At 39.4% G+C, this 26,582-nt stretch overlaps 1 protein-coding gene across 3 annotated transcripts in view; it reads left to right on the top strand.

The window, feature by feature from the left end:
* The window catches only part of abca2 (ATP-binding cassette, sub-family A (ABC1), member 2), a 96,342-nt gene that overhangs the window by 12,331 nt on the left and 57,429 nt on the right, over window positions 1-26,582 (top strand). Inside the window, exons 2-4 of one of the 3 annotated variants that reach the window (XM_071481854.1) lie at window positions 14,697-14,790; window positions 22,993-23,104; window positions 25,831-25,994. In XM_071481854.1, the coding sequence (XP_071337955.1) occupies window positions 14,697-14,790; window positions 22,993-23,104; window positions 25,831-25,994 (370 nt within the window). Of the gene's footprint in view, window positions 1-14,696; window positions 14,791-17,701; window positions 23,105-25,830; window positions 25,995-26,582 lie in introns of those variants that run through there. The other 2 variants (XM_071481853.1, XM_071481852.1) reach the window with 2 other exon arrangements.

Here is a 26,582-nt window from a genome sequence, read left to right as displayed (position 1 = left end):
GGACAAAAGCTCAACACACCTCAACTTCAGCTCTTCTTCACTGACTGACTGATCAGAGAAAAAGCCTGTACTTGTGCTTACATGCATTCATGTTATGGTGTCTACTAAATGATCCTGTATTTAAAAAAAAAAAAAATAAGACTATACATTGCTTATACAGATAGGGAGGTTGCTCTCTTAACAGTTCACCATCAACAGATGAATTTCATGCCTTTTTAATTTATGCAAAATCACATACTACTCACACACAGTCCTGTGGTTGGTCTGCTTTGTTTTCACACCACAAATTAACTGCACCAGAGTCTGGGAGTGGACAGAAACCCTCCAGGATGTGTCGATGATTGTATGGGCGGGAACCTGACCATGGATGGATTACTGAATGGGCCTACAAAGAGATGCGAAACAATCCCAAAGATACCTAAAATGACCAGAGAGAGAACCAAAGCAACTACAAATAGATGCAAAATGAACACAAAAAGACACAAAATGACCACACAATGACAAAAAATGCCTTTAAAGATGCGTATTGCCCCGAAAGAGATGCAAAACCACCGAAAGAGATGTGAAACAACCACACAAAGACACAAAATGACCTAAAACAGATGCACAATGACCAAAATACATGAAAGACCACCAACCTCTGGTTGCAGAGCTCAGGGATGGAAAGACACAGTCTCAAGAGAGTGCATCAGGAGATAAATGGGAAACTGTCAGTAATGGTGTCCTGCCAGTTCTTCCTCTGTGTCATTCCTGTAAATGATTGTCTAGCCTGATGGTGAGGGAAACAACAGAAGTCAGGTCAGTAGGCTCCTCACAAGAGGCCAGTTCATCTTTTAACTGTTCACAGTGCTCCGTCATTCTAGCACACACGTCTTTCTTTTGGACAGAATGTAAAACTCAGGACACAGACAGAGACGGTTCACAGGAATTGCTGTCATTTTTTGATAAGCGCTGCCATGAGGAGTCATGAAGTAGTGACTGTAGTAAGTCAGATTGGCTGGGGAATCTGTTTTTATAAAAATATTTGACCACAACAAGAGGAAGGAATATAATATATTCCTGTACTGATGTTTTGATTACTGATTTTATTGGGCTTCTGTTAATACATCCAACAGACTGAATGTCCTTTAGTTCAATCACTCGAGGACAAGTTCATGTTCATCAGCTTTAAATGAAATTGTGGAACAGTTGTTATACTTTGAGCCCTGTTTTTGGGCGAAGTGCCCCTTTAGAATATAAGTATGATTAGAGGGAGAGGCTGTAGTGTGTGGCAGCCAGACTGAAGATGACACATCCATTTAGGAGGAGCGAGTTCCTCCCACAAAGGGGAGAGGAGGGAGCGGAATAAAGGGCTCTCAGTTTGGATGCACATTTTACTGCAGCATGGATTACATCAGGTTGTTGTGGATGTTGTGAAACGATACTGTGCGTTGACCAGGAGCGGGTGTCTTTTGAATTTTATTGAATCAGATTACAATACCACTTCTCCTTATTGATTCTCATCTATACCCTGTTTCTATTCCAAAATGTTTGTAGAAAACAAAATATCTATAGTCTTCGAAGTATTCTCTGAAAATTCACAGAGATAATACCATTTACTATTTAACAGTATTTAATATAATAAAAACATGCACATATGTTCTTTAAAAATAGATAAAGATCAATCAAGAGCAGTCAATTAAACTTACTGCTAGTTGTTTTATTTTCGTGTTTTGGTGACAAAAAATTTGCACTTTTTACTAATCAGGGACAATTCAACACCAGAAGTTATTGTAACTGTCAAAACGACCAGTTGTAAAAGGGATTATACTCTTGATTCAAGGCATTTCAAGAAGGAAATGGACTGCACTTCTATAGCACTTTTCTAGTTTTATCAACCACTCAAAGTGCTTTACAATGGTTGCCACATTCATCACACCCATACACACACTCATACACTGATGGAACAACCATTAGGGGCAATTTGGAATTCAATATCTTGCCCAAGGACACTTCAACACAAATCTTGTTCGACATGTAGACTGCAGGAGCCAGGGATCGAACCACCGACCCTCTGGTTAGTGGACAACTCTTATTCTTGAGCCACAAGTGTGTTGGCCAACACAGTTAAATTGCAATCACAACATCATAACTCTAGCAAGAAAAACATGAGAGCAAGTGCAAAATGATTTACTGCAAACAGTTTCTATTACATCATCAGGCGCCACTTAGAGCTCTGCAACAGTTTTCAGCAGCCTTATTTCCACAAATAGTGACCAGGGCCTTTATTTACTTAAACTGCAGAAGATAACAGGCCTTTATTTGAGGCTGGCTTGTATGGGAGACAAGCTCTTATTTCTAATTCCCTATCTTTGATTCATTAGTCATACTGATATTTTTGTACAATGCCTTGTTCGGATCTGCTTCTGTTTGCCTGTTGAAGTTTCTGGCCAGTTGCCGGATGGCCAGTCCAACTATGGAAGAACAAAAACCTATGTTAGTTTTAGTCATATTTAGTCAACCTCATCTTTTTATTTTTAGTCTAGTTTTAGTCAAAGAACACCATGTCTGCACAGAAAGTGTTGGCCTTGTGTGTGAGAGAACAGATACAGATACGCTACTATTTTAATCAGTCCACCTATCAACACAGGTTGTGTAATGGCTTGTGTTTAAACAAGAATCTCGTGCATGTAACTAGAAGCTTTCACTCTAGAGCCAACACTCCAGCTTGTAACTAGTCCTTCATACCTTTTTAAAATTCTTTTTACTTTTCTTGACATTTTTAATTGATGTTTTTTTTATGACTCGTAATTTTTTTGTTGTTTTCTTTTTGATGTTACCATTTTTGTCCACATTTTATTAAGATTGAGATTGAGGAATTGAATCACACTTGATTAAGATTCCTATTCCTATTGGTTTTAGTCCGAAAGAACCAGTACTGGAAATTAGCCACAAAATGACAGGTTGTATGAATAAGACTACAGCTCTGCAGCGAGGGTAACTTGTCTGATGTTAATAATTTAAGCAATAATTCCAGACACAAAATATGCTCTGATTTGCATATTTATTTTGAACCACCCCAACACCCAGATGAATGCAACACACTGACAACAACACCAACAAAAAATGAAGTCACCACCTCAGTGTGTCAGAGAATTGTTGATTTTATTCTGTGCATTTTTAGGCCTTAGCTGTAGTGTTGTACTGGATCGTGTTGTAGACTGTTACATTCATTAAGTCTTTATGAATGTTCATTAACACTTACATACATTTAGAAAGAAAATATGACTTTTTTTCATGCAACACAAGCTAGGTAATTTATTCAAGCCCTAAGCCTTCCATCCATCCTTTAGCTACACTGCGTATCCTCATAGGGTTGCAGGGGGGTTGGAGCCAATCCCAGCTGACGATGGGCGAGGGCGGGGTATACCCTGGAGCTAGCCTATCACAGGCTGACATATAGAGACAAACAACCAGTCACACTCACATTTACACCTACGGACAATTTAGAATCTCCAGTTAACGTAATATGCATGTCTTTGGATTGTGGGAGGAAGCCGGAGTTCCAGGAGGGAACCCACACAGACACAAGGGAGAACATGCAAACTTCACACAGAAAAAAACTTGCGGCTCCACTGACTTTTGGTTTGGCTTAATATTTGAAAACAAGTGGGGCGGAGCAGAGAGAGGTGAGAGGGACACCGAGCATGTCTTTTCCTTCTTTACTCTATGAAAGACTTGTGCTAAGTGAGGAAAGAGGGCAAGTTAGGTCGAATCCAGAACCTCTGAAGGCTGAATACTTGGACACATCTGCAGAAGACTCTCTGCATGGATCAGGCTGCTAAAAGATTGTTTCCAATGTGTATTTTTATGAAGGACAAAAAATGACAGAAGCACAAATAGATACATTTATTTATCTATGTATATCTGTGTCTGAGTGTTCATAAGGTAGTTTTACCTCAGTCTACAGCTGGATTAGTTATAGCAGTGTGATCAGTCAGATACTAAATTCAGGTCATTTTCAGGCCTTTTTTTTAAAATGAGAAATGTGGCAACTTTTTGCAACAACTAGCTTGAATACAACTCCCTGCCCATCTCCCTGTGGCCTTTACCTGTCTGCTGAGTGTTCAATCTCTGTGTGTTCTTGTAGTTCAAAAGCAACCAACCAGTATCTAGCCAATCACATGCATTGAAGAATCTCCCAGTTAAACTGTTGCTTATCATTTCAGTTTCATCAGTTTCATAATTGTGAAGAAGGATCTTGAGTATTTTGCGTATGTAGCTGATGAAGCAGGCTGGAGCTGTTCACTGAACGTGGCAGACACATTTAATGAACTTCCTCGCTGCTCATGTCATTATCAAGCTGTAGGTACAGGAGGGCAAGATTAATCAGGCTGCCACTAACCACGAAAAAAGTATGTCTGCCTTCTAAGTGTTAAAAGCTAAATCTAATACAGTTCACTAAGGGATTTGACAGGATTCAGATTTGAGAGGTGGATTTGAATTTCATATAATGCTATTGAATCACATCCCTAGGCCTTTATTTGCCTCATGTGCAAAGAGAAACAGGTCTTTATTTGGAAAAAGCAAATACAGAGTCAGATCTTTGTTTTTAATCTTCCAGTTACAGTAAGAAGCATTTTTTTCCCGATCAGAACTGTTTTCTTATTTGCTCCTGTTTTAAAGTTGTAATCCTCAAGGATTCAGCCCTGGTTGGCGTGATGTGTGTAGTTTAATGCTACAGCAAATAAATACAGCAATAAAACAGGAGAGCAGCTGTAACCGCACAACCAAACAGACACACATCGTTTTAATGAAGAAGTGAGTCGGTAATTTCAACAGCAGTTTCATGCTGCTCACAGTGGAAGTAGGACACACTGACGTTGGTTTGTCTGTTGAGAAGTGGCTGCTCCTCACTGCTCTACAGCTATCTCCCTGATAGATATTTGACTGATATAGTGACAAAAAATAACCAGAATGCTCATTGTCTGAAGCATTTTGGATGGATGATCACTGTCAGTATTATTCCCGGTGACAATTTCATTGCATTTCCTCTGGCTGCTTATAAGCAATATAACAATAAAGCAGCTTTTTTCTAAGCTGAGCACTATTAATGCATCATACCATAAATATCAACAAAAATAGGGTTAGAGTTTATGAAAATTGTAAGGATTATTCCTTTAATTTTCTGTTGATACAAACTGCTGCTGCTTCATCACTGTCACTAACAATACATGAGAGAGCTGTGTGGTTTTATAGTTCAACAGGACCAGTGTGGTGAGTAATGACTCCTCCTGAGGGAAATGATCAGCTGTCTTTCAATTCAACTTTTAGGAATGTCACATCAAGATTTGAAAATGATCTACGTCATGGCTCTGAATCAAAACCTTCAGCGTTTGGTGACCAGTGGAACATAAGCTGTAAGGTGTGCTGTTGTTAGTTTAGTGTCATGAAGTGGCTCAATGTTCAGACAAAGACCAGGAGTGAGAACACACAAAAGGTTGTCAGTCAAGAAGAAACTATTTATTAAACCAAAATGTTAACAAAAAAGAAACAAGTAACTAAACAACAGAATCAGTGGTGTAAGAAAGTGCATGAATGAATGAACAAAAACAAAAGAGTTAAATGCTGTAACCAAGGATAAATCAGACCAGCTCTCCAGACCAGCAGTCCAGGTGGACAACCTGCCACTGATGACCTCCACTCTGCTGACACTTCCTGCATGTAAAATACAATACATTGGCTTTACTTTAAAATTATGCAAACTCATTGATTCAAGAAAAACTAAGTAAAGCAAACTTAATTAAGAGCAAGAGAACATGAGAACACTCATTGGGTTGATTCAGCTGCATTGCATTAATTTTCAAATGACAAAAAATCATTCAACCAAACCAACCACATAAAAACATCACCCCTTAGGTGTAACATCACTCCTTCACAGATATTAAGTGTTTTCGTGACCTATTAAAACTTCTCAGAGCACGAACATTAACACACACTACCATACACACGTGTATTGAGCTTGGACCCTGCTCAGGACCATCTTCTCTCAGAACAGTCAGCACGCCAACTGTGACAGATGCTAAGGCGTCGTCTCTCACTGTATCCTGCAAAGAAACACACGTGTTCTTTACCATAACAAATCAAACATCAAGACCCAGAGTATTCGGGCAGTTACACAGAGCTTCAGCACATTCTATCTGAAATACAATAATGGATACTACACTAAGTGAGTTAGGTACACTCATTATCTCTTATTAAACCCAGAGTTAGTATTTACAGTGTGAAAGAGGAGGAACACAACCAGGCCAAACAGGAGCAGTTGGGGAGGGGACAGTCAGGCACATTTAATCAACATTTTGTATTTTCTGTTGCTCGTCTTATATTAATGTTGTAACTGCAGGTTGTCAACATTAATCAGACCAACACTGAAAAAGTATTTCTGCCTTTTCAGTCAATGAAAGATAAGAGCCTTTTTTAGTACTAGTTATTTATTATTTAGTTACTTGCAGTTGTTGGAAGCTGAACTTAATTAGAGCTGATAAGACACCTCCATGTCTGACAGGTGACTTTGGGTCATGAGCTGTTCCTTTCTCCACACTTTCCTCTTTCCCTATTTTTAACAGAGGTTGATTTTTGTGTCATCAGTTGATTGAACTTCACTGGTTTCTTTGTGTATGTTTTTGTAGCCTGGCCTTTCTGTTTTTGAGGTCTACCAAGGATTTGCAACATGTGGTGAATCCTCTGCGGTTATGATCATGAAGTCCTCTCTTGATGGTTGGCAGGGAAACGAGTACAGTATGCTGTCATCAGAGAGAACAATCCTGACTTACTCTACAGTCATAAAGTGGATGAATGTATCCAACTATTGATTTTGACAAACCAACTACCTTTGATATCTCTCTGATACAGTTGTTTTTTTTGAGCTTCATCATTATCTTCTTCACTTGCACGGTCACTTCGCTCCTCATATTAACAGATAACTCATTCTCAATCCAAATGGCAACTCTCCACTCTCAGTCATCTCTGATGCATACAAGCTCCTCTATGCATGAACTAAAGCTGAAACAATGCACACCTGAGAAACATTTACTCCAAGTGTTCAATTACATTTAAACTCTTGTATTCTGGGCACTATGTGTTTAGACGGGCTACATCTCGCACAGAGTTTGTTCTGTGTTGATGTAAACCTACTCAAAGCTGAGACTTGGCAGTTTAATGTAGTGTTCCTTCTTCTATTTCTTTTGAAGATGCATAAATGTGAGGCCCAGCACTGATGTTGGGTGATAAGACCAGCTCACCGTCGTGAGGCCTTTGTGCCCTAAAAATATTTGTGACATCTCAGGCCAAATGGCCTTACCCCTAAAATGACAAAATGCTTGGCCTGCTGTCCAGTGAACACAACTAAAGATTATCCTTCAACAGGATCTATTCACAAATCCTCACTGCACATCTATAGGCAAGATGATCTATTTTGGGGGTTGGTCCCTGCAGTGTATAGGTGTGTAGAGAGGTACAACTATTTCATGCTGATTTAGGCCCGAACCTGATAATCTGACATACACTGGATTAGATATACATGATCCTGTTATTTTTAGGTTTTGTTATTTTGCCCAAACTGATCAGTTCAAACTGTTGACAACATTTTCTGTTGTCACAGAATAGTTATTTATTACTTATATTTATTACTCGTGCGTGTACAGCTGTATGTCAACATTGTTGTATGAGGTGAGCAGTGGGGCACATGCATGTGTTTTAAGAGAACTAACCAATTTGTTTTCAGTTTTTGCATGTGATGACATTGCTCCTTGCAATTGGGTGTGTAACTGGAGTCAATCACCTTTTTTGGTTGGTTCACCCATGTTTAAAAAAAAACCCACTTATACCCACTGATATTGGTTTTAAAATGGTACAAGAGATCAGGGGAGCCAATGGTTTTGTTAACCTGGGGACATCCTAGGTCACAGGACACTCAGTGACCAATGGTAGCTGTTGGATAAGGCTGTTTGGGTGGGTTTCACACCCAGGTGTGAAAAGGTGAAGGATTCTGGGGAACTGAGTTCCATTGCTCTATTTCCTCTACGGAACAAAAGAACATGCAGACACATCTGCCATCTTCAGTAGACCAGGGCACCAATATCTGCAGGAGGTGAACTCTCCACAAAACATTTATACATGGCTATAACTTCTCTGAGATGGGATTTCTGCAAATCAGTAGCTTCTATTTAACCTTTTTGTCTCTGTGTGTGTCTCTTGTCCCACCTCCCACACACTCTGACTCTGTAAGTCTTAAACATTGGGTTCATTGTGATCTCAAATGTTTTGAATGACGTCACTGGTTTGCAGCACAGACAACTATCTGTGGATGATGAATAATAACGAATATGTGTGTGTTGGTACCACAGTGTGCCATGTTTGCATGTTAGAATAGTAGTGCACTTGTGACTGAGTGTGTGTGTGTGTGTGTGTGTGTGTGTGTGTGATAGTTGATAGACAGTACACAACACACTGTGTTTTAGGTAACAGATGACTGACCTTTTGCAAAACTCCTTCCACAGTGAGGATGTTAAAAAACAGTTTTCAGTCTTGACATGGAGAGAGGGAAAACTGAGTTTTGGGCCTGTAACCTCATTGTTGTTAACCTACTGGAAGCAGTCATCTTTTTTTCAGACTTCTGAAAAACGCTGGCTAATGTGGGTTTACAGTTACAGCTTTCTCTCTAGCTAAGCCTCATTGTTTATACAGCACTGTGCAAAAGTCTTAGGCCACCATTAGATTTGTTGTTTTAGCAATGCTGTAATGACCATATATAATTATTTCTCAATCTCTTCATTAGAATACAACCAGAAAATACAGTAAGTGTGTATGCAGTCTTAAAAAAACTGAAGAAAAAAAAAATCATGAAAAAGGCTAAAGTGGCAAGTATTTAGTGTGACCTCTCCTTACACTTGAGCAATAACAGGAACCTGGCTCTCTTAAACCTAAATAGAATGGAACCCTAATTAATGTCATTGCTAACTCCATTAGATACACATGTTGTATGAGTTTAACTCAGTGGAAGCTTGCTAATATGTATAAGACTGTATAAGACTTTCAATCACAAGATCACAGAATAGGACAGACATAAAATCATAATTTAGCATCAGCAAGGCCACTCTTAAAGGGAAATCAGCAAACAAACTGGACACTCAAGATGTGGCATTCAAGCAATTTGTAGAATCAGGAGAGGTCAGGGACAAAAAAAGGACTGTAAGGCCAAGAAAACTTTCAAAATCTGATGAGAGTTTCTTCTTTGAGAGACTGGAGGAAGTCCAGCAATGACCTGGCTCAGCATCTGGCAGCAAGTTGACCCCTCTACAGTCTGAAGAAGCTTGATCAAGAATGGTGTGAAGGGTCGCAGCCAAGAAACCACTTTTTCGGAAGGGGAAAAGGGTGAAAAGGCTAAGATATGGTAAAGCTCACAAAGATTGGAATGGAGATCAGAGGAAAAGAGTATTATGGAGTGACAAATCCAAGTTTGACATTTTTGGGTCCAATCCTAGCTAGCAAAACAGTTACAGCATGATTTCAGCAGAGCAGCAGTCACCTTAAGTCTAATTCTTTAGTAATGTCTCTGCGGTGATGTACACTGCCTGGCCAAAAAACAAGTCGCCACCTGGGTTTAACTAAGCAAATAGGTTCGAGCCTCCTATTGGATAATTACTGCATGGGCAATTATCTTTCAGCTGGCAACAAGTTATTTAACCCCAACGGGTGCAATGAGTTGCTTCTCATTTCTTAAACAACCATGTCGAAAGACACATCCCGTGGTCGTGGAAAAGATGTTAGTCTGTTTGAGAAGGGTCAAATCATTGGCATGCATCAAGCAGAGAAAACATCTAAGGAGATTGCAGAAACTACTAAAATTGGGTTAAGAACTGTCCAATGCATTATTAAAAACTGGAAGGATAGTGGGGACCCATCGTCTTCGAGGAGGAAATGTGGCCAGAAAAAAATCCTGATTGATCGTGATCGGTGATCACTTAAACGTTTGGTGAAATCAAATCGAAGAAAAACAACAGCAGAACTCAGGGCTATGTTTAATAGTGAAAGTAAGAGCATTTCCACATGCACAATGCGAAGGGAACTCAAGGGATTGGGACTGAACAGCTGTGTAGCCTTAAGAAAACCACTAATCAGTGTGGCTAACCGGAAAAAAAGGCTTCAATTTGCTAGGGAGCATAAAGATTGGACTCTGCAGCAATGGAAGAAGGTCATGTGGTCTGATGAGTCCAGATTTACCCTGTTCCAGAGTGATGGGTGCATCAGGGTAAGAAGAGAGGCAGATGAAGTGATGCACCCATCATACCTAGTGCCTACTGTACAAGCCTGTGGGGGCAGTGCTGTGATCTGGGGTTGCTGTAGTTGGTCAGGTCTAGGTTCAGCAACAGTATGTGATCAAAGAATGAGGTCAGCTGACTACCTGAATATACTGAATGACCAGGTTATTCCATCAATGGATTTTTTCTTCCGTGATGGCACGGGCATATTCCAAGATGACAATGCCAGGATTCATCGGGCTCAAATTGTGAAAGAGTGGTTCAGGGAGCATGAGACATCATTTTCACACATGGATTGGCCACCACAGAGTCCAGACCTTAACCCCATTGAGAATCTTTGGGATGTGCTGGAGAAGGCTTTGCGCAGCGGTCAGACTCTACCATCATCAATACAAGATCTTGGTGAGAAATTAATGCAACACTGGATGGAAATAAATCTTGTGACATTGCAGAAGCTTATCGAAACAATGCCACAGCGAATGCGTGCCGTAATCAAAGATAAAGGCGGTCCAACGAAATATTGGAGTGTGTGACCTTTTTTTTTGGTGGCAACTTTTTTTTTGGCCAGGCAGTGTATGTCCCTGTGTGACTGCTTGAGGTAGTGGCACCATCGAAGGTCAAAGTTCCATCAATTCAGAGTTTATAAGACATCCTATCAGCATCAATTAAACTTAGAAACTTAGAAAGCCTTTATTGTCATTGTATTACGAAAAAATACAACAAGATTTTGAGTGCTACTCCACCTGGTGCCATGAACAAAAGAAACAGACACATACACATGCACATTCCAAACCAGTGAAAACAATAAAGAAGTAGATAATTATAAAAATGACGATAAAGACTATAAATGCATATTGCACAGATAGGAAAAAAAAGTTGTAGGTGATTCAAGTGATATTTCATTTATAATATATTGCACATCAGATTGTTCATTTTGTATATGTGTGTGTGTTTGGAGTACTGGTTGCCTGTGGAAAAAAAGCAGTGTTTTTAATCAGCCAAACTGATTAACTGGTCAACCTCCCATATAATTAACATCATAAACATGAATCCAGAGTGACTGAAATGAAACAGCTGTCTGGTTCAGACCTGTATCACAGCACAGTTTTGTATCACTGTGCTCTGAGGAAACATGCATGAGCAAATCTTTGTGGCATGTCCTCATTTTCATCTGTTGTTGTTAATTGATAATTGGAGGTTTTTACAACATGAGCAAAATGCTTACACTATAGAGCAAGATTTGGTATTAGACATTGTTTATATGGAAGAAAACTAGGGTTCGTAAAGAAAGGACACCTTCCTTCAGACTGCGCACTATCTTTGTCTTTTTCGAGATGGTCACTGTGTCAGATTAGGTGCCCAGAGTCATAACTTCTTGCTATCTGATTGACAGCAAATGTTTCCTTATGTAATCAGGGTTGTGAATGGAAGTGAAGCTGGAACCACTCATGGGCGGTGAAGGTGGAGCAGCAGACTTACCAGAAACACACTGGATGTGTGGCGTGATCTGTTGCGTCGCAGCTGCTGCAGCTCTGTCTGTCTACATAGAGTCTGCAGGATACTTGAATGTTGAATTTATCTTCATTTTAAATTAATTTCTGATTTATTTTTGACAGAAAATGCCACTGTCTCCAATTGCAGTGGCTAAAATGGTTAAAAACACATAGAGACTATAGTGGAAGGTGTCAGTTTTGACTGTTTTTGCTGCAAGATGTGTGTCATTTGGGAAAAATGTAGTTGGTGTCCACTCCTTGGGTCATCAATCATTCGCTGAGCTCAGTGATGGTTTTAGTTCATTTAGGTTAACGAATCGGTAGAGAAATGAAACTAAAATATTCAGGGATGGGGGTTATAGTCATCGACAGATAACAGACTCAACACACAGCATGTCCCTCATCCATGTGTGAGCTGTGCCATTTACAAATACAGTATTTCATCTATATTCTTCTTATTAGGAATTTATGTTAACAAAAGTAGAAAACCTGAGCAATTTACAGTAGTTAACACTCAGTGGGATAAAAGCTGTATTTGAGATACTTAAAATTACCTGATGATTATTCTGAAAAATGATTGTTATATTCAAACACACACCATAAATGTCAAAACTGGATGTAAAACTGTGCACCTCAGAATCCACCGTTCCAAAAATTTATTCTTTACACTTTAAGATGGATGGATGGATGATTTTTTTCCATGGATGAAAAGAGATATTAAAATATATATAACGACAAAAGTAGATACAATTACATATCAAATGAAAATGTCAGCAATAAACAATAGTTGAATTAATAAACCCTGCAGCCACCAGTGGTTTTAGACACTGACATTTGGTCGAACATGGGTTGTGACATTGGATGACCAGAATTCATGTCAGGTCAACATTAGTTTAATGTAGACATTGATATTTTGTTGGCTTTAATGTTTTGCCAAACATCTCATGCTGACACCATCTTGACATGTAAAATACTGACATCGTAGTTGTGAGTGTCTGCTCAGTATCACAGTATCAATTCACCAACGTTGGGTTTTGATATCAACCAGATTTTCATTTCCAACAAGTTTCACATCTGTCTGACGTTAGAGTTGTTACAGTCCAACGTCTTCCTGATGTTACACTGATGTGCAGTGCATGCTGGGAAGTAAATCAGCCTGACGTTACTTCAGCTTACTTCATTTATGCATCCACTATCTTGGCAATTCCCTTGTCTTCAGGGTGTTTAACATAGGATTCTAATGTGATGTAACAGAGAGAAGAGACATTCAAAAAAGCCAATCATATCAATGAAATGTTAACAAAATAAAGTCACAGACCAGGTTATAAAGTTAATTATTTAACTTTCAGTGGTTCTCTCTTCCTTCTGCTCACAATGGTTAGGAGGCAGAAAGCACTTTGTAGGCCAAAAGGGTGGGGTTACATGACTTCCTGGGTGTGGTTAGCAGGATGACAGAGAGGGGTGCAGGTGTGGTGGGTTCAGGTGAGGCTGACTATTTAAACTTGACAACAAGACTAAAAAATGCTGATGCTGAAGAGATGCTGATGCTGGATCATTTGTGCACAGACAGACTCACCACACTGTAGATTTTTGTTCACCACAAAAATACTTTTGCACTCACAATCTTTAAATATGAAAATATCTCCTGTCCTCTCCTCTCCTCCTCTCCAGCAGCCTGAATGTGATTTATGAATTGCTAGTTTCTTTGTTTTGTCTGATGTGTCCCCACGAGTGGCTTGCTAATTGAAGTTTTAGCTACTGACCGTATTTGTTCTACACTGGGAATAGTGAGAGACAGAAAGCAAGATAAGGATACAGGCTGAGGACATAAACCCTGTTTAAATGACAGTTGCATTCACAAATGCGTCACTGTCCATTTAATGGGCACAGTGGGCAATAGTACAATATACATCCTGTTCTAAAAAGACTGCTATTATAGAAGGTTTTGGCAGTAGCAGCGATGAGCACGTTCTGCATGTTCAACAGAGTGTACATCACACTCCACACACACCTTCACTCCCTCTCCCAATGATGTAATACAACACTACACAATCTATTCCACAGCGTGATCAGTGAGCAGGGAGATGGGAACTGACAGGTTGAGTTTCATGGTGTCACACCCGGGCTAGGACACAGGACACAGATGCAGGATTTCGAGTTCTTCAATAAAAGTCTTTATTGCAAAAATCAGATAAGAAACCTCCAAGATCGAGTAACAGAAGCAGGCTATGAAAATTAGCTCTATTATATTTCCATATGGGAGAAGCGTGGCTACAAAAGATACCAAAATAATAATTGCTCCACTAAAAGGAGGAAAACACAAAAGACTATTAAACGTTTATAGAAACTGAAAATCATTCTCGCTACGGAGGCAAAACAAATAACAAAAGAAGTTGAACCAACAAAAAAAACTCTCCCGAAAATTGGAGGCACTTAGCTATGAAAGGTAAGCAAACAAATAATCACTCCACACGGAGGAAACAAAAGGCTATGAAAATGTTAGCAATGGAACTAAACTAAGGTATGAAACTTACAACTGAAAATCACTCTTCTTGGAGGAACCGGAACAAAAACCAAATGCGACTGGATACAGGACTGTGACAAGACTGTGGTAAGGCTGGAGTGAACGCACGCAGACATGGACGAAGACGAACACACTGGCGCAAGACAAAGGGAGACGCAGACTCATATACACAGGGCAACAAGGGACAGGTGGAAACACTCAGCAGGCAATCAGACCGAGACACATGAGGAAGGGCAAGTGACCGCGGTGTGACACATGGTAGAGAAGCATGACAGAAGTAACCTCTGAGCAGGATCATTGAGCTGAAAATTGACTTTTGGTGAGATTTTATTGAAAATGCAGCACAATTAATGTCAGTTTTCTGTCTTTTTTCCCATCCAGTGGGTGTTGGCCTTTGAGATCTTCATCCCGCTGGTCCTCTTCTTCATCCTCCTGGGTCTGAGGCAGAAAAAGCCAGCAATTCCTGTCAAGGAAGGTAGGCAGACATGGTAGAACATGGATGAAGACAACAGTGGGAAAGGTCCTGTTAATAAAGCTAACTGTAGCTACAGGATAATTGTGGTTTATAATAACTTGGGTCTTATTTTCATTGTTGTGATCCTCATTCCCACCCTATCCATTAATAACAGTTAGGTTTGTAAAGGGTTCCTTTTTCATGTTGCATGTACACAGCCTTCTCCCCTAATGGGATAAATGCTCGCAGGCCCCAAAACGAATTCTCTTCAACTAATATTCCAAGTTCAGTCACAAAAAATGCTTTCCTCTGTGATCCATTCATTTCCACATATGTGCAATATGCATGAAAATACACATCGTATTTAGCAGCACGGCTCATTCACATGTGCTTAATGAATACTAAGTTAAAAAACTGCGAAGACACAAACTGTTGTGTGTCACTGATGGTAATTTGCAACAGGCTTTGTAAATATCCATCACAGACAGTGCAGATAGACTAATTTGATTGGTTTTGGTCTTTTCATGGGATTCTTTCTTTTTAATTTTTGATTTTTAATTTTATTTATACATTAAGAGAAATGTAAAAGACACAAGATGTTTAATCGCTTTAATTTAATCAAACTTCCTCTGGCCTGTGAATGTGTAGAGAAGGTGATTGCATTTTGATCAGGTTTGAGTGTAATGATGGCAAAAGCTTGGGAAATAAAGCATATGTTGAAAATATCTCCACACTGATCTGCTGTTCTGCTTCATGTACAGTATGCAGCAGTGTCAGGTAGAGGCTGTGGAGATTAATAAATACAATCTCAGCCAGTTACGTCACATTAAGTGTGGAGCATGACAGCAACAGCTTCTCCAGGAAATCAAATGAAATTATTGTCTGGAAAGCACCGAGCAGCTTGATGTGAACCTTTTTACAGTACATTAGTACAGTGACGATAGAAATAAATAATAAAAAACCCTGGTGAATCCATTTATGTGACTGCATTAATCTGAGGCTATCACAGTCATACTTCTACTGTATAGCATGTCATAAATGTTCATATTATATCATAGTTGTTGTGTGAGCAGCAATTGCACCACAATGCAGAAAACCACTTTTGCTAAAAAGAAAAAAACACAGACAGTGATACACAGGATTAAGGAGCCCCGATAATCTGACAGCTCCCATATAAACAAGAGAATGGTGATATTTAACAGTGTGGCTTAATAATGATAATAATAATGATAATAATAATAATTATAATAATATACAAAACAAGGAGCACGAGAGGAGGAGGCATCTGTTAGCACAACAGAGACGGACCTGTTAGACGGATATGAGTTGAACTGATCCAGAGCCATAAAAATGATGCCAACATAGTTTTCCTGACAGCTGATTGAGACTCTGTGGTCCACCGTGTAAAAGTCTGAGCTGAGGTCAAGGAAAACTAAATGAAGTACAGTCTGCATCAGCTCCCAGCAACAGGCCTTTGGTGACTCTGACCAGAATAGTCATAGAGCAGTGAGTGAAAACCAGGCTAAGATTTTTCTAAAATTTGATTATTGTACATAAAAGAAATCAGTTGTGTGGAGACAATTTTCTATAATACTAAAATATAATTTTCTATAATCCTGGATTTTAAAAAAATAGCATTTTAGAGCTCAGAATAAGAACTGCAAGGTCCAATGTGTGCCCTTTGCAGTGCCCAGGATACCTCACATTTTGAGTTAGATTAGAAGAGTCTAAGAGTTTGATAAAATGAAAAGTAAATGAAGAGGAGATGGAAGAACTGTGAAGTCCACAGCCAAGTTATTTATTTTTTGCCTGTTCTTTTCCTGTTAGGATGAAAACCATCATTTTAAAACAGATTCCACTTGGTCCACAAGTTTATTTATAGATGTATTTAGACTGATGTTCCTGCTTTAATCACATTAACCACCTATTTGATGATTATTATTATTATTATTATTATTATTATTATTATTATTATTATGCTAGTTTTCTTATTAATTTCATCAACAGGTTGGAAAGTGTTTAATAAAAAAAATAATTAACATTTTACTCATTTTTCCATCACTGCTACATATTTGTTGAAACTTTTAGTTTGATGTTGGCTGAGTGATATTGGAACAGAAACAGACGTGATTCTGAGATGTCTGCTCTCAGCACAAAGTTTAAGACACATTTTCCACCAAAATACCAACAACTTATTTTGTCTCATTTAAATGAACCTCCCCTCCCTTTGTTCCTCTGCTCCCACTTGTGCACTTTGAGTTCTGTGCTGTAACACCAAAATACCACATAAGCAGGCCAAGCAAATTTAAAGGTGGGTAAACACCACATTGTCAGAGCTTTATTTGGGCCAGTGTTTGCATTGCCACAAGAGAAGACTGCTACCAGTCCGCTCGGTATCTCCAACAGTGATAGCTACAGTGAGGCAAGGGTGGGTTGAGGGGCTGGATGATGGAGGACTGCACTGGTATAGTGCTTTCTCTACACCTTAACTTGCATTATGTGTTGTTTTAAATATAGAAAGTGAACACTGCTGACTCAGTTTAGCCTGAATCTGTTTGCAGTCTCAAAGATATTATGTAGTTCCGTGCAGCACAGTCATGTATTTTAAACAGGAGAACTAATATATTTGCTGCTGTTACAAATATGTGATGTGCTGTCATCCTTTTGGCTTTAGCTCACCCACTGTGTTGCATTGTCCTTAGTTGTGTTTTTTCATGTTTTAGTTTGTTCTCAGTGTACTCACTATTTCCTGTAGCCACTGTAGCACACCTTTTATTTTGATGGGTTTTTGCCTTTGTTCTTTTAAGTCACTCGGTCTTTGTTTCTGTCTCTCTGGCTGTGTTTCTTTATTTCCTGTGCATGATGCATGTTCTCAACATGTTGGATGGACCAGTGTGTAAGTGTCATTATCACATCATTTTATCCTGACACCTGATCCTGGCTGATGAGACATTAATGAAAACATTTTGGTCTCCCTGGTGAACTTAACCAGAATATGTTCATTCTGTTCTGGGCTTGTGTGCATACACCATATGTTCACCTAACCCTGACCACTACTACACATCATGGAATCACCATCTCTGAGAACCTGCACATTTCAGTCACTCAGCAGCTCATAACTTTTTTTTTTTTTCTTTGAGGTTTGTGGAAATGGAATACCACAGCTAACAGAAAGTCCTCTTAACAACTATTAGTGTAGCATAACAAAAAACACAAATTACTCTCAACAGGAAAGGTCTCTTCCTTGAGTCACAGATGTAAGACGTGGATACTGTACATTGTCCATGTGCGATCATGGCTGCTCCACATGGACTGTGCTTGTTTTTGGTTTTGGTGCTTTTACCAAAATAACTGGTGGATAGACTCTGATATTACTGCAACACTTTTTTCAACACTGGATTGGACTCAAGTCACCAGTTTTCCACCTTTATGTGTGTTAATCTTATTCTGTCCATTCGGCCTTCCCTGGCATCACCTCCACTGTTACTGTTACTACTGTTACTATTGTTGCAATATACTTTTATTATTATGGCACATTAACCTTATAGCACATCAAATAGAGTGTGTCATCCCCGCATTTTGTTGCTGCTGTACTGTTTATTGGCAAAATGTATTCTTGGCCCCAAATGACACTGCAAAATTACCTGGATCCAATAAACCAAACTTTTGTCTCCCCCCGACTGGCAGTGCGAGTAATTACACAAACACTGTCAAACAGAGAAATTTCCACAGTTCCAAGATAATAAGTTGCACAGCCTACTCCAAATATTTAATAAACGCCAACCTGTCCAAGAGCAGAAAGCTAATATCCATGTCTGTCCTCAGTCCCCTCTCCTCTGTCAGCAATTTCCAACGAGGAAAAGCCACCAGTTTCATATTTGTCCTTGCCGTCAATCACTTTCTTCTTTAGACTGTAATTCTTCCTCTGAGTTTCTTTTCTATATGGTGCATTAGAAACTTTTCTTGAATGCTTTGTAGGTTTGTCCAGCACAGGCTTTACCATACTCCTGTTGCTGTAGCCTGCTGTGTCTCCAGTCTTCTGACACCGTGTTCTATTGTCTATATATACACTGAAAGCATATCTGGAGGTTCAACACAAGCACCCTACAGACAGCTGCATGTTGTTCCTGCTCTGTACTGTGCAGTAAGTGGGACACATGATAAACATCAGAGGAATAATGCAGCTGTCTGTCAGGTGCTTAGATATGTTCACAATGAATATACACAACAGAACACATCTTAGGCTCCGGCAAACTCGCTGGTTGACATAAAACGTACCGCAGTCGCTACAGAACTCCAGCACACTGTGGAATACAGAGAGATTTACCTGGCACTGATAGGCATAACTAGTATTGTGTGAACTTAGTTGGCAAAGGACTTGAACGCAATAGACTCTCGTCTAAATGTAAAACTTCCGTACTCCATATTTAAAGTTCATACAGATGATGTAAAACTTCTGCACTGGGCACCAAACCTCCTTCCTGGGAGGACAGTCTGAAAATCATGGCTCCTGTCTTCTTTACTTAGTGCAGCTAAGTAGCAGTGGATTCAGTTCTCAGTTAATACAGCTAGATGGAACTGTGGTCTTCTTTATGTGGAGCTTCTGGCCATCTTTGATTCTCTGATTTTGTATTGACATCAACAGAAGAGACCTCTCTCTCTCTCTGTCAGAGTATTTGATGTTTTTATGTGTGTGTTTTGGTACTCTGCACCTGCCTCTGATTTTTTTCCAACTTACCTCAGCCATCCACTGACATCACATTTTCAACACTCTTAAACTTTTATGAGCCGCTGAATGACTACAGTGTGTGGGTTTCAACTGTATCAGTGTTTGAACCTTTAAAATAGTATTTATCTACCTCCCCCTGTGAGTGTGTTCCTCTCAGTCCTGACGTATAGTCTTGATACATTTTGTTTGCTGTGTGCGTACTCTGGGCCAGTGACTGGGCTCCATCATCAGCCTAGACATCTATCCTATTTCACAGTGATGCTGAAGAGTTTTACTCTGTCAGTGTTATACGGTGACCCCGAGAGCTCAACACACTGCAACTTAAGAAAACACATGCGAACAGACAAAGCACAAGCAAATACACATGCACGCTGTAAACCCGGCCTGGACGCACTTGCATGGAGGTATTGAAACACATGTATGTTATAATACGTGTATTACAATACATCAGTGTGAACTGTTCAGTGTTTTTAACTTCAAAAGTCAGACAGCATTGAACAACAAATGAGTTCCAGCCAGATTCATCACTTTTTAGTGTCCACTGGTAACTCTTCTGTTGTGTCGTATTTGCAGTGCATTTGTATATTTGGTTGTGTTGTGAGTATTTGCAGTACAAACTGTCAAACTGATGATGATGAATTCGTTTTGTGTTGTGTTTATTGCGTTGAGCTCTCGGGGCCACTCTAATATTAGCACTGCCATCCAAAAATACTGGCCGCTGGACAGAGAGCAACACACTTGTATGAATACTGACGTGAATACAAACTGCATGTTGAATAATTTCAAATGTACTCACACTGTCACCTTTTTAAAGAAATGGACTGCACAGTATAGCTAACAAATCATTATATGGTTACATTGCTGTATGTTGCTGTGCTTTTGCTGGCATTATTTTTTTTTAGCAGTTTACAAAAGATCTTAAGGCCCTCACTGCATTCTGTATCTGCAGTGTCCCCCCCCAAAAAAAGGGCCAAATTATCAAGACATTTCTATTTACGTGACTTTAAATGTGCAGACCTACCTGTGTGTCTTGGCGTGTGGGTTTTGTGTGTTTGGATTATTTGTAGGCACAGTCAGTGGGACACTTTGTGTGTTTACTGAGTGTGAAAGCAAACTGGTTTAATTTAATGAATGACTGTTTATTCTGTGTAATTCTTCCTCCATGCAGCAGGGTGTGTACTTGAAGCTGCCTCTCTACTTAACAACAAACTTAACAATGGATTTTGACCTGTGTTTAACATCTCGACTTGACAACCTTCATTCTCAGCTTGCTGGTCAGAGAGGACAGATGTCAATGAACTGAATAAATTGTCCTCTTTCATGTCTACATATTTTTCAGTATCACACAGACCCACTTATTATTCAAACACAGTATGACATGTAAACCATTGAATTATCACTTGATAACTGATTGCTAGTCCCTTTTGCTGTCAATAGAACATCTCTGTATCATTTAAGGTGATGGGTTTAAGTCCTACACCCGTATAAAGCAAATCTGGATTTGAATTTGACAAAAAACGATGGGGTCTCTGATTTAAATGGTGTCTTCAGTTCTCTTGGGATTTACCAGCAGGGGTGTAAAACAGGATCAAATCCATGAGTCATTCTTTTACTTTACTTAATTGCTAAACTTCAGTAATTTACTATGTGGAAAAAGAGAGGATATAAACAGAGGATGTAAACAGGAGTCCTAAAAATATGTGGTGCACATTTAACAACAAGCTACCAAAATCTGTTAAAGCATAAACAGTGATACTGCATACAATTAATATGTAGTGCACAACTGTGCCCTTTTAAACTGCACACTGGCTTTATTTTCCTACCTTTAGTCCTGCTGTTCTGCATATTCCTGTGAATTTTTGGAAGCTGTTAAATTTTAAGGTGTACTCTCTCTTTTAACAACAGGGTTCTCAATTGTACCAGAAGATAGTTCTTTGCACCATAGTAGAAGTGGTTAATGCACTCAAACTCAAGAGAGAGTGTTTCAGTTCTCTCGCAGGCTGCATCACAAATGGATTTTAAAACTTTGTTTGCTGTCGAAGCTTTAATTAATGATTGTCATTAGCACAGAGGATGTTGGTCTCAGTTTCTCAAAGTGATAAATGAATTTCATTATTTATCAGATTGATCTAATCTAATGTTAGGGATCGGGGAGTGGGGGGGTTACCCAACAACACGACAGGCAAATAAAGCTGCTAAATAGATTTTAAAAGGAAAAGAGCCTTGGAGCCTCGTACAGCTCATGTACTCTGGATTGTAGCCACCACAATTGGGGGCAGACCGTTGCCTCTCAACAGGTGGGCATGTAGCCACCACAGTTCTGGTCCTGGATGAATCACCTCCCCTCCTGCTTGAAAGAGGACATCACTGTGGAGGGGAAGCTGCCTGTGCCTCACTACCAGCAGATCCAATTATCTTGGCGTACCACGAATGCCAGCAGGATCAGGGAGAGGCCCTGCCAGCACAACTTATCCAGAACATGCAGTGTCCTTTCCACTGGAGGAACAGAGGGCAGTGCTTCACAGGCAAACAGATCCACTTCTGCCCCGCTAACTATTTCATATTTGAAATCTTCTCACTGGAGGAACCCTGACATAGGAATAACACTTGAGACTGCATCCACAGTTTGGTTATTGATCCTTGGTAACAGGGTGGTACCCTGTAATTATTAATTCTCATTAATAATTTTATGAATATTAATAATTCTCCTTGACAGTTTTTGATGATTAGCTAGTAACCAAAGCTGCTCCCACCAATGCACAACGTTCATATTCTATATTCATATACAACATGACGACATACTTGCATATCATTACAACTGTGTTACATAATATTGTCACTGATTCCCCTGTTACAGATACAGATGTATCACCACACAGGATTCCTAACCTTTCTTTTCTTCTATTTCTCAGAGAGGGATGTGTGGATAATATGGATGATGTAAGAGAAAGAGCTGGAGGACAATAGGAAGTGTTTTGGTGGGTGGATGTACAGGACCCACACTCCCAGACAAGCCTCAGCAGCACAGTAACCATGGAAACATTGAGCTATTAAAAAGAGCTGAAGTTTTTTTTTTTTCCTGGTCCAGCCAGCTTTCATGGACAGATGAGGGAAGGTATCACAGGCCATTTTGGTTCATCAGTGTGATGAAAGGCCTGTGTAGTTGGCATTGACATGTGGAAACCTCTCTGGCCATTAGCTGCTGTGCTGCCTTTCAGGTGGCTCGTCTGACACCTTTCTTCCTTTCCAACTCTAACACAGACTCTCTCCTTCTGCTTCTTCATTTTTCATTTTTCATATTTGATCCCCTGGTTTTCGTTTCATGACGAACCCCCCACCTGTTGATCCTCCTCCTCCTCTTCTCTGCATCTTTATCCTCTGTGTTCCCCTGCCACACTCCTGCCTACTTTTGCCACATCCTCTACCTCTGTCTGTGGTTTTGTCTGTTCTGTTTTTGTCCCTCCTACCCCCTGTTTTTCCTCCCTCATGTCCAGCCTTCTACAGCGCAGCCCCACTCACCTCGGCTGGCATCATTCCCATCATGCAGTCGCTGTGCCCAGATGGACAAAGGGATGAATTTGGTTTCTTGCAGTACAAGAACTCCACGTGCGTAGCTGTTGTCACTTATCTGTCTCATTACATGTTGTTTTTTTTTTGTTTTTTTTTTTTTTTTTTTTAGACCGGATGTTTTTTCCTTGAGTGATTTGTTTTCTTGTTACATTTCTTTTTCTGTGATAACATTCAGATCAGACTAAAAAATGCAGCCCTCTCATTCATTTAATGGAGCCTGGCAACAGCCTGGCAAAAAAAAAACTGAAGCAGACTCAACATTTTCAGCAAAGCAACAGGACGTCATTTGGCAAAGTGCAGCCAGTCAGGTACATTCCTGGTAGGTTATGTTGGCCACCATTGGAACAGAAAATAAAATAATTGCAAGTGCTGCTGCATCCTGCTACTAGAAATATTACAAATGTAAAAAATGTAAGCATAACAAAATACAAGTCTATATCCCATTGCCCTACGAGTAACTGGAACTTCGATTTAGTACCACATCTATAAGTTCCTATAGTGTAGTGTAGTCAAAATGCTACCATAGACCCCAAACATCATGAGCATTAGAGTGTATCTTATTTGTGTGACCTTAATGGGCCGACATACTAACATACAAACTAAAAAAGCCAACATAGTAAATACTTTACCTGTCTCATTGCCTCATTGTGAACAAAACTGTCTTCTTGTACTTTTTCTTTCTAAGCACAATGAATGGGATGTTAAAGTGGTATCGTTATTTACCTGTATTCAGCAACCTTTCAGTGTGTTGAGCTCTAATAATAACAAGATAAAATAATATCAGCAGTTAACATGTGCATATGCGCTCTGCGAGGATTAGTACACACTGGTGTCAACATGAAAAACATGTGCAGTTAAGTATATTCAAAGACACAACAGACTGCTGATGCTAATTGCATTATTGCAATTGCATTAACATGTGCTCTGGTCCCATATTCATCAAGTGTCTTAGAGTAGGAAATCTACGGTGGCCCTGAGAGATTAAGGCGCTGCAACTTAAGAAAATGCAGGCAAATTGACAAAAAAAAAAAACAATTTGAATTTTTGTATTAAATTTATAATACATGTTTTATAATATGCCCATGCGCACTCGTTGTCTAGTGCTTCTAACTTCAAATGTTGCAAATCATTGAACAACAAGTGCATACCACCCAGCTTGATCACTTTTTAGTGTCCCCTGGAAACACTTGAATTAAAATTAAAAATTATAAATTAAATTGACCAAAGATTCTCCTGGTGGTGCAAATTTGATTCTGCTTTTAGGCAGAGAAGAGAAGTATTTTAGTGCAAAGGAAATGACTCCTATCTGCTCTGATATTTAGGAGAGCTCCAGACTACTCTGTCACAGATGAAAATGCCTGACATTATATTTAGTTGTTAAAATGAAAATGCATTTAAGTGCTACTTATATGTTAATGCATAAATGATAATAATCCAATAATGTAATATTCATACTAATATAAACCTTTAGAAAGGTCAGTCTGGATAATGAATGCTTGCTGTAAATTTTAAGTTAGAAATTGGACTAATTCCACCTCTGGTGATGAGTCAAACTTTGGTTTAGGAATAATTGATCTTACCAGAGCTTTATCTGCAGCCCCCTTCCTCATCAGTGCTTGAGGCGAGAAGCTAGGCTGCATTAGCTGCCTGCATCAGCTAGAGTTACATTGTGAATAATGCAGACGCCATGCTAAAGGAGAAGTATGGAATAAAACAACAACATCTCTAATGCTGCAGCATCCATTTCAATATTTCCCTGCCCCTCATAAGTCCAACAATTTTAAAGGAGGGCAATGGATACTGCAAACAAGGTTTCACCCAGTTTACTGAAATTAGTAGCTATTTTAGATACTGTTAATTTTTTAAAATAATAATTTCACATTTTGTGCTCATTTACTTTCTTTTTTTTTTTTTTTTTTGCCAGTGTAGTGTTAAAATAATGTTCATTCATAACCTAAAACATCCCACAGATGGAATTAGATAACACAAGCCATACAGTAAAAGGGTTATTTAAATTTAATAATGTTTATTTTTATAAGACAGAGCCTATTTTATCTTAGCTACTTAACATTTTGAATAAATATTAGTCTTTAATTTCTAAGAAGACCTATTCAAGAGCATCAACTGTGGGGACACAGAATCATGTGCAGAGGTGTATTTAATAAGATACTGTTTCATTCATGCGTAAATTTGACCTTTTGGGAAATATTCTTAGATGAGGAGATTAAAACCACTCACATGTCTGTGCATTAACTATGAAGCTACTGTCAGCAGCTTAACACTAAGACTGAAAACAGTAGAAACTAAAAGTAACAAACTGTAACTGCACAGTGTAGCATTTTGAAGCATTTTGTACAAAACAAATGAGAAATAACATGTTGTGAGCTCTGGTGCTGCTTGTAAGTGGAGTTTGTGACCTTTACACAGAGTCAGACTAGTTGCTGCCTTCTGTTTCCAGTCTTTATGCTAATGACTGGCTTTAGTCCTTGTTTAACTTTCAGCTGGTTCCTATAGAAGGAATTCTGAGGCTTTTGATAAATATGATCCTGATTTCTTCTCACGTCTCAGCCCTTACTCTTTCTACCCTTCCTTCCTCCTACCACTTCTCTCACTTCCTTGCTCTTTTTGCCCTATCCCTCTCTCCATTACTTTGGTCTTATTATATGAAGATTTTCTATGAAAAACTCTTTCTTGCTACTTTGTGTTCTTCCTTGTGTGAAACTATTTCTCAATGCAAACTGTAATGTCTAAATGTCTGTTAGTGTGACCCAGCTGCTGGAGCGGATCAGCGAGGTGGTTGAACAGAATCGACTCTTCACGTCTGACAGGCCCGGTTTGGGTCAAGAGCTGGAGACCCTGCAGCAGCACCTGGACAGTCTCAGCGCCACCTCTTTGCCATCGGACTACAACTTCAGCAGCAGCCAAGGTCTAACATATGGCCATGCTTTTATCTGATATGTTGAAGTGATGACTTTGTCTTCCAGGTTTCTCCAGATGCATCAGTGAAATCACCTGCTAAAGTGTTTGGCTCGGCTGGGGTGAAAGTCTGCTGTCTGACAGGAACTGGCATTGTTGAAATGCGAGCAGGACAGGAAATAAACAATTCAATCATAACATAAATTATCTCAAGGCACTTTACAGGGTAAGGTCAAGACCTTACATTATATTAGAGAGAGACCCAGCATTTCCTACAAAGAGCAAGCTACCTCTGTGTAGCACTAGTTCACTGTATCATGTTTCTCTAATTTTCAAGTTGGGACTGGGTGGGAGAAACATATCTGGTAGGTTTAATGACTTTGCAGTAGGGCTGGGCAATTATTCATTCATTAATTCCTTCATACAGACTGCCGCCTGTGCCCTGAAAATTCAAAGTAAGTAGAGCTGGTATTGATTCCTGCTGCAGTTTTAAGTGATGCAATTAACCATGCAGATGAGAGACAGTGGAGAGCTGGTGCACCTGTCAGTCATGTGGGCACATTTTAGCTTCAGGCCGCACGTTACAGAAGAAAATCAC

The sequence above is a fragment of the Trachinotus anak genome, unplaced genomic scaffold (genome assembly GCF_046630095.1).
Source record: "Trachinotus anak isolate AG129_WGS33_773 ecotype Australia unplaced genomic scaffold, CSIRO_AGI_Tana_v1 ptg000008l, whole genome shotgun sequence".
NCBI lineage: Eukaryota > Metazoa > Chordata > Actinopteri > Carangiformes > Carangidae > Trachinotus > Trachinotus anak.
This window is presented reverse-complemented; position numbering and strand designations above follow the sequence as displayed.